The 14274-nt window shown below is 37.5% G+C and overlaps 1 protein-coding gene across 4 annotated transcripts in view; it reads left to right on the forward strand.

The window, feature by feature from the left end:
* Nucleotides 1-2029: 2029 nt before the first annotated feature.
* The window catches only part of LOC148954041 (mechanosensitive cation channel TMEM63A-like), a 65162-nt gene continuing 52917 nt past the window's right edge, over nucleotides 2030-14274 (forward strand). Inside the window, exons 1-2 of one of the 4 annotated variants that reach the window (XM_089085759.1) lie at nucleotides 2030-2058; nucleotides 11058-11260. In XM_089085759.1, coding sequence (XP_088941885.1) covers nucleotides 11072-11260 — 189 coding nt within the window. In that variant the 5' untranslated portion in view covers nucleotides 2030-2058; nucleotides 11058-11071. Of the gene's footprint in view, nucleotides 2059-2100; nucleotides 2217-2285; nucleotides 2316-11057; nucleotides 11261-14274 lie in introns of those variants that run through there. The other 3 variants (XM_089085757.1, XM_089085756.1, XM_089085758.1) reach the window with 3 other exon arrangements.

The raw sequence follows: 14274 nt of genomic DNA on the forward strand, positions 1-14274 counted from the left end.
TAAAGCAATACTGGCATAACATTGCTATTGAAGAGTCATAGCTTTAGCCGTACAAAGAAGTTTTGGACATCCAAACTTTCCGTAATCTATTGACATTGGCTTGGCCGATTCTTGTAAGCACTTCTTTTGCGGTCGATCCTGTGCTTTCTATTATGCTTCCCAAGTATTTGAAATTGACAACTTGCTCTATGTGTTGGTCTTCGTAAGCGATGCTCAGGGGCGAGTCTGTGGTAGCCATGCATTTTGTTTTCTTATTATTTATTTTCAGGCTGACCTGGCCACTTCTCTTCCTCACGTTGTCAAGAAGTTCTTGGAGTCTTTGCTTGCATGATTCCAGGACTGCGATTTCGTCAGCGAAGTTTACATCGCCGAGGCATATTTCTGGATTCAGCTGGATTTTGTCTGTGCTTGTACGTCGCAGTATGTAGTCAATGACGATTACGAAAAGCAGTGGTGACAAGACGCAACCTTGCTTAACTCCCGACAGATTGCGGAAGAAACGAGTTTGGCCACCTGGTGTCTTTACACAGCACTCGCTATCTTCATAGAGCGCAACGATCAGTGAAAATATTTTTTCAGGGATTCCGTAATGCAGTAGGATCTTCCACAGACTTTGGTGGTCTACTGAGTCAAATGCCTTCTCAAAATCAATGGATATCATACAAATGTTGGAGCACCACTCTCTGCTTTCTTCCATCAGTAGCCGTAGAGTAAATATTAGGTCCGCACATAAGCGGTTCGGTCTGAGTCCATGTTGCTCGTCGCGAAGGTGTCTGACGAGCTGATTCTCTGCATTAAAATGTGCGTCAGCAATTTTCAAGGTCAGGAAAGCATGCAGATTCCTCGCCAGTTGCATGGATCGCCTCTCTTAAAGATCCTCGCAAGGGTGTTGCGTTTCCAATCTGAAGGTGTTTTGGCGGTCGTCCAGATTACTGCGAACAGCGCTCTCCAGAACCTGAGGCAGGTCAGAACAGACTCTTTTATCATTTCTGATGATATCCTGTCTTCGCCAGGTGACTTCCCATTTTCAGCTTTTTTGCTGCTGCTATAATTTCGGTGGATGACGGCAGATCCGTGCTGATATTTATGGAAAACAGTGTTGTTTCTGGGATCTCTGGGGGATCGTCTGGTGGAGATCTGTTCAACAGCTATTCGAAGTGGCTGGCCCAGACTCTGTTTACGTCAGAATGCTCAGTTATCAGAATGCCCGAGGGGTTTTTTACTGATTCAGGTTTAATGGAGGATTTCTTTCAAATAATCTCATTAGTGATTTTATTGACGGCTCTTGAGCCATCTCTCTGCGCTGCTTTTTTTGCCTTTCCACTCCAGCAGGTTTCTCTGGTCTTTTCTGGCACGCTTCTTCATCGCCTTATCCGCGGCTCTGTATTCATCGTTTCTGAGAATCTGTCGGTCGGGGATTTCTCTTTGGATAAGTGATACTTTTACTTTTTTTCTCGCCGCTATGAGTTCTCATGTTTCGTCAGATAGCCACTGGTCCTTTGGACTCTTGCGGTACCCGACGATAGCTTCCGCGGCATCGTGAAAGCACAACTTTATGCTTTCCCAGTATTGATCGCTATCAGCTTCATTTGGCAAAGACAAGGTTTCAAATCTATTCCTCATCTCTAGTTTAAAGGCTTGCTAAAATTCTCTCATTCTCAGTTTCTCAAAGATTGAGTTTAAGGGAGTTTTTTTTGCGTTTCCATTTCTTTTCAATTTGAGGTAGATTTTAACTGCCATCAGATTATGATCTGAGCCTACGTCACTTTTGCTATATTCCCTTATATCAAGTAGACTTGATCTTCACTTCTTGCTCACAGACAATGGTCATTCTGATTTTGGGTGTGGCCATGGGGCCATCGGGAGATCTCCAAGAATATTTGTGTATATCCCAATGAGAAAAAAGGGTATCTTCAATTACAAGGTCGTTGAGGAGCGCGAAGTCGATGAGTAGTTCTCTGTTTTCACTTCGCTGGCCCAGGCCATGCTCGCCGAGAACCTCTACGGAAAAGGATCGGTCGTTCCCTACTTTCGTGTTAAAGTCTCCTAGAAAACATGGTATGTCATGCTATGGTACATTGGCAACAAACTTGGCAACATTCGCAATCAACTTAGCAAAAATAGAAAGAAAAAGAATTAAAAGAAAAGGAATTTTGATGTTCTATTTATTTCGAGTATATTAACATAGGCCTATCTCAAAGATCTTTAGTTCTAAGGTCTATTTAACATCCTTCTTTTTCATTTTGTGAATCGCTTCATAGTTAATAGTATAAGAGTGTCTTCTTCTGAAGGCAACACTATAGGCTAATGCAAGAGTAGCATGTTAATGGGGGATAAAATAGGGTAAAATTTTGGTAAATATTTACCAAATCATATTATTGAGTTACGACTAAAGTGAATACACCACCCAATGCCCTCTTTTATGCTCTTTACAAATATAGCCTAATAATCATTTTTGTCAGAAATGAATTTTAGCCCCCACTCCTATATAGGCCTATACCAATTCAGGGTATATATTTGCACATTAGGGGGGTGAGGGCAATTTTATTTCTGATGTAAATGAGAGGTAATTAACTTACCCCCCACCCCCTTATGTGCAAATATATACCCTGAATTGGTATAGCCTATATAGGGGTGGGGCTAAAATTCATTTCTGACAAAAATGATCATTATATTTGTAAAGAGCATAAAAAAAGGCATTGAGTGGTATATTAAACTTTACCTCCACTCCCCTAATGTGCAAATATAGCCTATACCATGAATTGGCATGGGCGTAGGCAGCATATTGTCTAGGGGGAGGAGCAGTCAATAATGGGTCAATATATACCAAATCATGTCATCGAGTTAGGACTAAAGTGAATACACCATTTGATGCCTTTTTTTATGCTGATTAGAAATATAATAAGCATTTCTATCGGAAATGTATTTCCCCCCCCCCTATATATGCCAATTCAGGGTTAGGTTGGGTATAGCCTATATAGGAGGGGGGGCTGAAATTGATTTCCGATAGAAATGCTTTATTATATTTGTAATCAGCATAAAAAAAGGCATCAAATGGTGTATTCACTTTATTTGAAACTCATATAATATGATTTGGTATATATTGACCCGATAATGTGATGGAGGGCCTTTTATCAACTGCTTTTCCAACCATCTGCTTTTTCAGCCATATCTAATGTAAATTTGAAGGTCTTGGGGGGCAGCTGCCCCCCTCCCTACGCCCATGTCAGAATTGGTATATATAGTGGTGGGGGCTAAAATTCATTTCCAACAGAAATGATTATTGTATTTGTAAAGAGTATAAATAAAAGTATTGAGTGGTATATTCACTTTAGTTGTAACTCAGTAATATGATTTGGTAAATATATACCAAAATTCTACTTTAGCTACTTTTGGCTATCTTGGAAAGGGGTTAGGTTAGGAAAATGCAACTTTCAGGGATAGGTCTACAGGCTAAACTATGTTTTGGGAAGATATTTTGAAGTACCTACCTCCATCACTTCTCCCTCTAGACTCTAGAGGGTCCTGAAATTTGCCTACATGGCTGGGTAAATTTGGAGGTGGCACAATACTTTAGCTAGGATGAAAGTGAAAACTTCATTTGATGCCTTTTTCATGCTCTTTCATAGTTTAATAATTGCTTCTGTTCCAAATTGCATCTTGAGCCCTTAAAGGGGCCCCAAAGGTATTTTATATGAATTTTGAAAGAGCATGGAAAAAGCATCAAATGATATTTTCACTTTCATCTTAGGTAGCCTAAATTATATGGCCCACTGCAAAGTTTCCATGAAATTTACCTACCCCCACCCCCTAATGTGCAAATATATACCCTGAATTGTTGATGGCACAGTTTTAAATTGCATCATTCAGCACTATTTTTGTCAACAACATTTGGAAAACTTGAAATGTTAGGAAAATGGTTTAGCTGATGTTTGAGTTGCCCAATAAATGAGTTTTGAATAGTTATAAATAAGTATTTTTGGAGTATATTACTCTTAAATAACTTGTTTATAAACTATTTATATGTTTTTAACAACTTTTCAATAACTTAACTAGTATTGATAACTTCTTTGTGGAGTTACAAATATGAATTACCTTTGGGGCCCTTTATGGGCTCAAGATGCAATTTGCAACAGAAGCAATTATTGAACTATGAAAGAGCATAAAAAAGAAATTAAATGATGTTTTCACTCATCCTAGCTAAATTGTTGTGCCACCTACAAATTTACCCATGGCAGGTCTACTGAAATTTTGACAAAACAACATGTTACCTCAATTTTCAGTTATCACTTTCTTTTTCTCTTGCTTTAGTTCTGAAAATGCAATTCCTGTTATTTGAGTAGAATTTTAAGCCATATTAATGTTTTTTTTCAAAATTTAGGAAATTTATGACATATCTTTAAAACCTTATAAATTGGTATTGAGCAAAATTGTGAAGCTGAAAAAAATTTTTTTTTTTGTAGGCTACTTCATTTAAGCAGAGGATCTATGTTGCAAGGTTTCTTTTATTACACAGATTTATAAAGGTCAGGACCCTCTACAGGGAGAAGAAGTGAAGGTAGGTACTTCAAAACACCTTCTCAGGACATACTTTAGCCTGTAGACCCATCCCTGAAAGTTTCTCTTTCCTTACCTAACCCCTTTCCAAGATAGCCAAAAGTAGCTAAAGTAGAATTTTACCTTTTATGATTTTGCTCAATTGGATACTGTTTTTTTGGTAAAATTCTAGTTGAGCTACTTTTTGCTTTCTTGGAAAGGGCTTAGGTTAGGAAAATGAAACTGTCAGGGATTGATCTACAGACTTAAGGATGTCCTAAGAAGGTGTTTTGAAGTATCTACCTCCACTCTGTCTCCCTCTAGAGGGTACTGACCTGTGATGACCTTTAAAAAATTTTCAAAATAGATCTTGTGCTTCAATGAAGTACAAGAAAACTGTTTTCAGCTTCACAACTTTGTTTAATTGTAATTTATGAAGTTTCAAAGATCTACAAATATATTTCCTAAATTTAGAAAACAAAATCAGGTACTCATCTATTATTTAAAACACACTCGATAAGTGAAGTGTGGTAAATGCTAATGTAATAAAACAAAATTATGATGAAAATGTAATAGTTTAGAAACAAATTTTACAAAACAAACATAACCTAGATAAACCTATTTTAACCTAACCAAACCTATTTATGCTAATGAAAAAAAATATGATGAAAATAGAATACTTTATTAGCAAAATTGTGAAAACTACAACTTTGATATATGCTCCCTGAATGCTGAAATGTCCTCAGGAATCGCTTAAAATGAACTTGGCCTTTTGCCTTTACTGCTGCCCACCACATGTACTCTACTAAGTATGAATGTGATTGATGGTGGAATGTACCTTGGTGCTGTTTGTTCCTCCATTTGTGGTTCACTTTCAAATGAGTGAAACCTGCTTGTTCCGGCTCAGTTGTGTTGCAGCCCCTCCAAAATCTGAAATTATTCTTGAACATCCATGGTGAGACACTCACTATATTCTATCATTAGTCAAAGCAAACTAACTGGTGTCAACAAAAAACATGTTAATAATGAACTAGATCAAGAATCACATCAATAATAAATTTTTCTTTGTCTTTGAGATGGTCAGCTGATGCTAAAGCTCCAAATTTAATAATTCACAAATGACCTTCACAATTTTGCTAATATATGGTGGTTTCCATTTGAAATTATGAAGTTTTTTTTTATTAATTTCTGTTTGGTTTTTATTGCCAAAGTTTCAAGTTTTTCAAAATTTCCTATCTCAAAACAATTTTTATTCCAAAATAAAACTATATGTGTCTTGAAACAGTCTTGGCAAGAACTATAAAATAAAATGGGACATTTGATATAAAATGACACTAATTGTTGAAAGATTATCAATGCAAGATTTTATTTCGCCTTTATTTTCATTTTATTTTCAATATTATAATAATTACAAAAGAAATCGTTTCCAATATAATTCGTTTCAGTAAAGCACCAAATACATAGTAGACCTTTTGCTTTTACTTCTTCTTCTTAAAAAAAGCACCTGGAATCCTTTTGGCTTCTAACTGCACATTTCTTTTTCTTTGTTAGAAATCACTTGGACTCTGTCATTTGGTGTCTTTCTGGGCTCCAAGTTGGGGGATTCTCCTCCATGTCATTAAATTTATATTCTTCCAAGGGGGGGAAATTAAATCAGCTTTTTCATAAGGGTCAAACAAGGGAAGTGTAGGGTCCTGCTACCAATTCCCTAGAATTTAAGAGTAAACTCGGCAGGTACCTCTACAGCTCTTGTGATAGGACCCTCCCCTTCTTCTGCTTGTTGACCCCTCTTCTTTAAAGTTACAATACTTCAGAAGATTTTACTCACTCAAAGAACATCTAAATTGATTAACACATCAATTGCCTCTCTGTAAAACTTCTTTTCAATGGAGGCTGACAAGGGAGCATCCACAATCTAGTGGAAGTTTAAAATTTTGGGATAAGGTATGTAGTTTATAAATTCCAGGAGCACTTGCAGTGCATTCAAAGAGAAGGTGTTGCAAAGTTTCTTCAGTCAGTTTGCAGAGTCTACAATTTGGGTCACTATACTGCTTCCATCTGAATTCTTCTCTTCTCAGTATTACTGCTAAGCTTTTTATTTTAAAGTACACCTGATTTATTTCAGGCTCTTTGAAAATTGGAGCCAAAGCAGGAGGAGGCTTTCTATAAGGATGGCGGTTTCTAATTGCATCTCTAAGTGCGATTGAATAATTTTGAACAAGCTGTGGGTTGATTGACTTTGCAGTCTCCATGTCAAGAATGTCCACTTTTTTGTTATAGTGGATGCCTACACAGCTAGGAATATGCTGGGAAACCACTGCTACGTCAATCTTATACAGAGAATCAAGCTGTTCTCTTATCTCCTGCAAATCAGTGTCCTTTGCATTCCAGGTTAAGGTTTGGATTAGTTTAAGAGCAATCTGAGAATCTGAGAAGATTGCTACTTTGCAGGAATGAAGAGGTATATTTTTGACTGCCTCTAGTGATTCAGCTATTGCTGCCAGTTCAGCCGTCAAAACTGAGGGGTTCAGTGGGAGAGGCTTTTGAATCGACAGAGAGCTCTGTGGAATTTTGCGGTTGCGGCAGATTTATTCCCTACTAGGGATCCACCAGTACAAATTTGCATATGCTCTTTAAACTATGTAGCCTTTTTTCTTAAGAATTCAGCCATAATTAGTTGATGTGGGTTGTTCTCCTTTTTGTCTTGTATAAACTTTAGGCTGACATTTGGTTGGCAAAACTTCCATGGAGGAGGAAATTTAAAAGAATCAACCTGAATTTTATCTAATGACCAGTTTGGACGGAGTGTTGAAAAAGCTTGCCATGATGCAATCCCGATTTTATTCTGCTGCCTAGCACTCCTATGACAAAGAGTGAAAATGGGGTGCAGCTCCCCATAGGCTTGGATCCTGGTATAATATTTAACAGTGGCTTTGGCTATTCTCTCGCTTATAGGGACAACTCCTGCTAGTTTCCTGGTGCGATCACTAGAAGTATGTGGGTACAAGCCAAGAGCCAGTCAGAGTGCCATGTTCTGGATAGTTTCCAATTTCAACATGTTTTTTTCATCGGTATGGCCATAAGCAACTATCCCATACTCCATTTTTGGCCTTATATATTGTTTGTAAAAAGTTCCTAATGCAGTTGGTGAGTTTCCCCATTTTGTAGAGGCAAGTCTTATTAGAATTACAATCCTTCTCATGCAGACCTCTTTCATCACCTCTACTTGTTTATTCCAAGTCCTTCGATGGCCAATTTTCCATCCCAGTAATCTGCATTCTTTGACTAAATCAAGTCTCTCTCCTCCAATAATTATTTGAGCCATTGGAGTGGAAATGTTTTTGTTATTCAGCATCATCGCTTTTGTTTTTTGGGCTGATACACTCATTCCGAATGCTTTAGAGAATCGAACTCATTCGATCAGAGCAGCGTTTAACTTTCCAATTGCTTCTTTGTTGTTGTACCCTACTTCCCAAATGGTGAGGTCATCTGCAAAGGCTGCTAGCCCTAAACTCTCACTTGAAAATTCGAGCTTGGATAGAAAGAGGAGGAAAAGAATTGGACTAAGTGGCAATCCTTGCAGTAAACCCTGATGGAGTCTACAAATAGAGGATGTAGCTTCATTAATCTTCACTTTGAATGTTCTATTATTAATTAAGTCAGAGATGAAATAGATGAATTTGTCTGGGAAGTCCATTGTTTTTGAAATCTGACATAGCTTCTTCTCTAATATTTTGTCAAAAGCAGATTCGAAGTCAACAAATGCTGCTATGAGGACCTTCTTACTGCTAGGAAAACAAGCAGTGGTCAAACTCTTGTTTGTAGGGAAAACTATAGTTGTCTTGAACAATCTTGGAAAGAGTTAATGAAATTAAACTGAACTCCCATGATTTTTGGAATAAAATAACACTAATAAGTTGTTTTTTCTGGGGGGGGGAGGTTGGGCCATGGAGAGAGGGTCAAGGGACAACTTCCATGATTTTTGGAATAGAATATTGTTGATAAGTTGTTGTTTTTTTTTGGAGGGAGGGCATGAAGAAAGGCCAGGGTCAGATGTCATGATTTGTGGAATAAAGAGTTGTTATTAAGTTGTTTTTTTGGGGGGGGAGGTTGGGCCAGGGAGGGAGGGCCAGAGGCCAGCTCCCGTATTTTTAAAATAAAATAGTATTAATAAGTTTTTTCGGGTGGGGGAGGACCAGGGGTCAGGTCCCATGATTTATCATTGATAAAGTTTTTGGGGGGATGGGGATTGGGCAAATGAGGGACAGAGGTAAGCTCCCTTAAGTTTTGGAATAAAATATTGTTAATAAGTTGTTTTTTGGGAGGAGGTTGGGCCATGGAGGGTCAGGGGTGAGTTCCCATAATTTTTGGAATAAAATATTGTCAATAAGTTGTTTTGTTGGGGAGAGTTGGGCCATGGAGGGAGGGCCAGGGGTTAGCTACCCTAAACTTTGGAATAAAATATCAATAATAAGTTTCTTTTAGTGGGAGTGGGGGTTGGGCTTATCTGCTCTTTGAACTATTTTAAAACCCTTGCATAAAACCTTACATGGCCCTAGGGCATAATTTACAACACTTACTCTTGGGGGTTTTGTTGACCCTGGAGTTTTTGCTATCTGATTTTTGAACTTATTTTAACAAAATGGCTATCTCAAAAATGTAGTGGATGGATTTGGAGAAAAGAGGGTAGGGGGGTGGCTAGTTGGTCTCCAGTCCCTTTTGACGCTTAAGAGGGAACTAGAACTTTCAATTTTCAATTGAACAAGCCCCCTCTGAAGTTTATACAACCACCCCTTCCATAAAGACCTTATATGCCCCTGAGGCATAATTAACAACACTTGCCTCTGGGTTCTTGGGGGTTGTGTAAACCCAGGAGTTTTTGTTATACAATCTTTGGTGTATTACCAACAAAATGACCATCTCAAAAATTCGATTGGTGCATTTGGGGAAAATAGGGTTGGTGAGGGAGGGGGGGGAGTTGCCATCAAATCACTTTTGACTCTTAAAAAGGAACTAGAATTTTCAATTTCTAATCATTGGAGTCCCCTCCTGAGTTTATGTGACCACCTCTTCCATAAAAACCTTATACACCTCTGGAGCACACATTACAACCCTCACCCCAGTCTCTGTGTAGAGGAAGGGGGGGTTGATGCCCTCCAATCAGTTTTGACTCTTAAAAAAGGAACTAGAAATTTCAACTTCCAATCAAATGGGCCCCTTCTGAAGTTTATACAACCACCCCTTACATAAATATCTTAAATTACCTTGGGGTATAACTCACACCCCTTGCCCTGGGCTCAAGGTGTTGTGTTGACTTTGGAGTGTTGTTATTTCATCTTGAAACTATTTTGAACAAAATGGCTATCTCAAAATTTTGATCAGATGCATTTGGGGAAAAAAACGGCCTTGTGAGGGTAGGGTTAGTTGCTCTCAAATCACTTCTGACTCTTATAAAAGGCATTAGAACTTCCGATTTCCAATCCAATGAGCTCCCGCTGAAGTTTTACAATCAGTCCTTCCATAAAAACCATATATGCTCCCAGACCATAACTTACAACACTTGCCCCTGCGCCCTGGGGGTGTTTGACCCTGGAGTTATTGTTATCTGATCTTTGAACTAATTTTAACAAAATGGCTACCTCAAAATTTTTATCAGATTAGTTTTGGAAAAAAGGGCATGGAGGAAGGGGGGAGGCTAGTTGCACTCTGATCACTTTTCACCCTTAAAAGGGGCACTAGAATTTCCAATGGAATGAGTCCCACCAAAGTTTATACAACCACCCCTTCCATATGAATTGTCTCTGAGGGAAAAATAATAATAAAACATAGGAGCCTTATGGCCTTTACTATAGGCAAATCTATTGAGTTGCCTTTGATATACTGTATAGAGACAACAGATACATTTCTCTTTTAGTGGTTGTGCTTCTGACTTGTTATAATGAACATAATGTGGAATTTGCTGCAGTCTTTCATAATACTTCTTCTGTTTTGTTTCTATCATACCCATAAAAAACAGTTTTAAATTAATCAGTGTCACTAATTCCTAGATCCTCAATCAAGACCTGACTTTCTATTAACCACTGGTGTCAATTACAGAAAGTTTAGAGGTGGGCACAATTTGTTTATCTGAATCTAGGAAGGGACAAATTTGTCTTTTTTTTCAATTAGGCCTATTATAATGAAAAAACAAAAAAGACATTTTCTAATGTAATTACCCCCCAAAAAGGGTACTTTTCGAAATCTTGGGGGGGGGCAGATGCCTCCCAATTGACACCACACCTATTAACATATGGAGGTATTTATGTGCGTTATTTTACATTTACTTAATTTCATTTGCATTGTTGAATGTTGTGTAGTGCATGTTGAAAAAGAAAAAAACAATGGTTCCCTATTTGTGGTATATAGGCTAACGGTTTTCTTGGCCCAAGTGAATCATATAATTGATTCTATCCTTTTCTGTATTTGTTATCCTAGAAATAGCAAACCATGATGAGCCTTATGGGAAACTGTTTTGTTTGCAGAAGACTAAAGTGGAATGAGTTGGAATACTCCTAATGACAGAATGAGATTCATGGACCTTCCAGGAACATCCCCAGTTCCAATTGTACCTGGTGATGAAATCCAATGTAGAACTCACCCAAACAACAAAACTATCACCAACTTTTTTCATAGGGGATATGGAGGGATTCCTGAGAACTTGATTATCAATGTTTGTGCTTGGGTTGTAAGTTTTTCTCTCTCTCTCTCTCTCTTCCTCTCTCTCTCTCTCTCTCTCTCTCTCTCTCTCTCTCTCTCTCTCTCTCTTTCTCTCTACAATTCTGGCTCCATGATAACTTTTTCTTTTTTTATTGTGTTGGTAACAGTTACTAGACTGTCAACAATTAAGTAGCCACATTACCTAATTAGATTTAAAAAAAAAACTAGTCTTCCAATTGAAAATTGGAAATGACCCGAAATTATTATTTGTATGAGGGGCTGCTATTCTTAACTCTCCAATCTTCATGCAAAAGTTTGACTTGTGCTTTTGTTAAATATATTTTACTTTGCAGTCATGTATAGCCAGCTGATAATTTTAAGTCTGTTATCCAAGTTTGTCATTTAAAAGCCTGGAGAGGTCCCTATATGTTTGGACGCAGGTGCCTTTATCCTGGCCTGGGTCTGAAGCTCAGGATTGTGCCCCTGCCTTTTTCAGTTGTTGTAAAAAAAAAAATGCCTACTGTTCGTTTTAAGTTTTAATGCTGATCCTTACTTCCACTTGAATCTTTTTTATTTAATTTGTTACAGTCTTTCAAATAATGCCAGGAATACCCCTCCTCCTGTTTTAAAATTTCTTTCCAGGAAAGTTTCCCCACATACTTTTCTTTTCACGGAGAATCCCCTCCCTTCCAAGATCCCACCTTAAAGTTGCTCAAATTTTGGTTGTTATTTTACCATAAATAGCCTTATTTAAGACATCTCATAGTCATATAGAAGGCACAAAACCATGATCAGAGGTAACGCTATAGCGTTGCTTATATTAAAGGCCATATGTTTTGTTTTATTATTTTTCAATGTTTTATTATTTATTTATTTTTTTGCTATTATTTTTTTGTCCAGAGGCACTTCATATGGAAGGGGTCGATTGGAAAGCAACAAACACCCCTTTCATGCCCACCATTTCCCCAAACACATCCAATCAAAATTTTGAGATAGCCATTTTGTTCTACGTAGTTGATTTTCACATACAAATTATGTTTTTGGGGAGGACACTCCCCCCACAGTCCTCAGGGCAAGGGTTGTAAGTTATGCCCTGAGGGCATATAAGCTTTTTATAGAAAGCTTTGTCGTAGAAACTTCAAAAAGGGCTCATTTGATTGGAAATTCAAAGGGCTTGTGCCCTATTTAATAGTACCCTTTTTAATTACCTTTTCCCCAACACATCCAATCAAAATTTTGAGATAACCATTTTGATAGCCGGTTTGTGTGAGATTAAATAAAAAAAACAAGTTTTTTAAACTGAAAGTAAGGAGCGACATTAAAACTTAAAACGAACAGAAATTATTCCGTATATGAAAGGGGCTGTCCCCTCCTCAACGCCTTGCTCTTTACGCTAAAGTTTTTTATTGTTTTAAAAAATAAAGTTGTGAGACAGAGTCAAACTTTAGCGTAAAGAGCGAGGCGTTGAGGAGGGGACAGCCCCTTTCATATACGGAATAATTTCTGTTCGTTTTAAGTTTTAATGTCGCTCCTTACTTTCAGTTTAAAAAACTTGTTTTTTTTATTTAATTTCTGATCGTTTTTTAGTTAATGCAGCTTTTATTTGCATAAAAATTTTACTTTTCTTTTGCTAAATGGATGTCTTTACAAATTAACTTACGTAACTAACTTCTATATTCGTATATTTTTCTTCTGTAAAAAAATACAAAGTTGCAGATTTTTGCAGATATGGGCTTGAAACCTATGTAATAGGGTTTTCTGATACGCTGAATCTGACGGTGTGATTTTCATTAAAATTCTTTCACTTGTAGGGGATGTTTCCCCCTCTTTAAAAAATCGAGTAAATTTTCTCAGGCTCGTAGCCTTTGATGAGTAATACTAAATTTAATAAAATTTATATATTTAGGATCAGCATTATAAACACATTCTTTTGATACATTTATTGACATCAAACTTCCGTTTTTAAAAATTTCGATTACTATTGAGCCGTATCGCTTGTTTTTTTATTGTTTTTTTATTACGTATATGAAGGGGTTCTCCCCTTAGTCAATACCACGCTCTTTACGTTAAAAGTTAAAAAAAATTTGATTCACAAACCCCTGAATCAAAAAGGCCTTTTAATTATAATAGATAGATCTTTTGAAAGAAAAAAAAAAAATCTGTTGCTTAACGAGGGTGGTATTGAGTGGGGGGAGAACCCCCTCACATACGTTATAATTTCTGTTCGTTTTAAGTTCTAATATTCCTTCTTACATTTCAGTTGAAAAAACTTGTTTTTTTTTATTTAATTTCTGATCGTTTTTTAAATAATGCATGGAAATCCGGCGCCCCCTTCAAAGAACTGTCCCTTACCCCAAAGAAACATCCTCCACGGAAATATTCTCCAGAGTAACCCCCTCCTCTAGCCCCCCCCTCCAGAAAAAATCCTTCCTGAAAATGGTTGTATACTTCCCAATAACCAATAAATAATGCTGGCAAGTCCGGCGCCCCCTTCATGGCAATTTCCCTTCCCCCATGAAAACTTCCTTCATGAACAGATCCTCCAACATAACCACCGACCCACCCTTCCCTCCCACGACCAGAAAAAAACCCTCCTGAAAACTTCTGTATTCTTCTCAATAACCAATACTATATGTTAACATTAGGTAAAGCTCATAACTTTTAGCCCTCCCTCTGGGAACTTCGGTGGATTAAGTCATCCTAAAAGACATATTTATCATATTTTCGACCATGCTGAACAAAATGGCTATCTCAAAATTTTGATCGGGTGACTTTGGGAAAAAAATAAGCGTGGGAGGGGGCCTAGTTGCCCTCCATTTTTTTTGGTCACTCAAAAAGGAAACTAGAACTCTTAATTTCCGTTCCAATGAGCCCTCCTACGATATTATAGGACCACTGGGTCGATAAGATCACTCATGGGAAAAAAAACAAAAAAACAAATAAACACGCACCCGTTATCCTTCTTCTGGCAAAAAATGTAAAATTCCACATTTTTGTAGATATGAGCTTGAAACCTCTACAGTACGGTTTTCTAGTACGCAC

The sequence above is a fragment of the Artemia sp. Qi Xiang Cuo genome, chromosome 3 (genome assembly GCF_049724085.1).
Source record: "Artemia sp. Qi Xiang Cuo chromosome 3, ASM4972408v1, whole genome shotgun sequence".
NCBI classification, from domain to species: Eukaryota; Metazoa; Arthropoda; class Branchiopoda; order Anostraca; family Artemiidae; genus Artemia; species Artemia sp. Qi Xiang Cuo.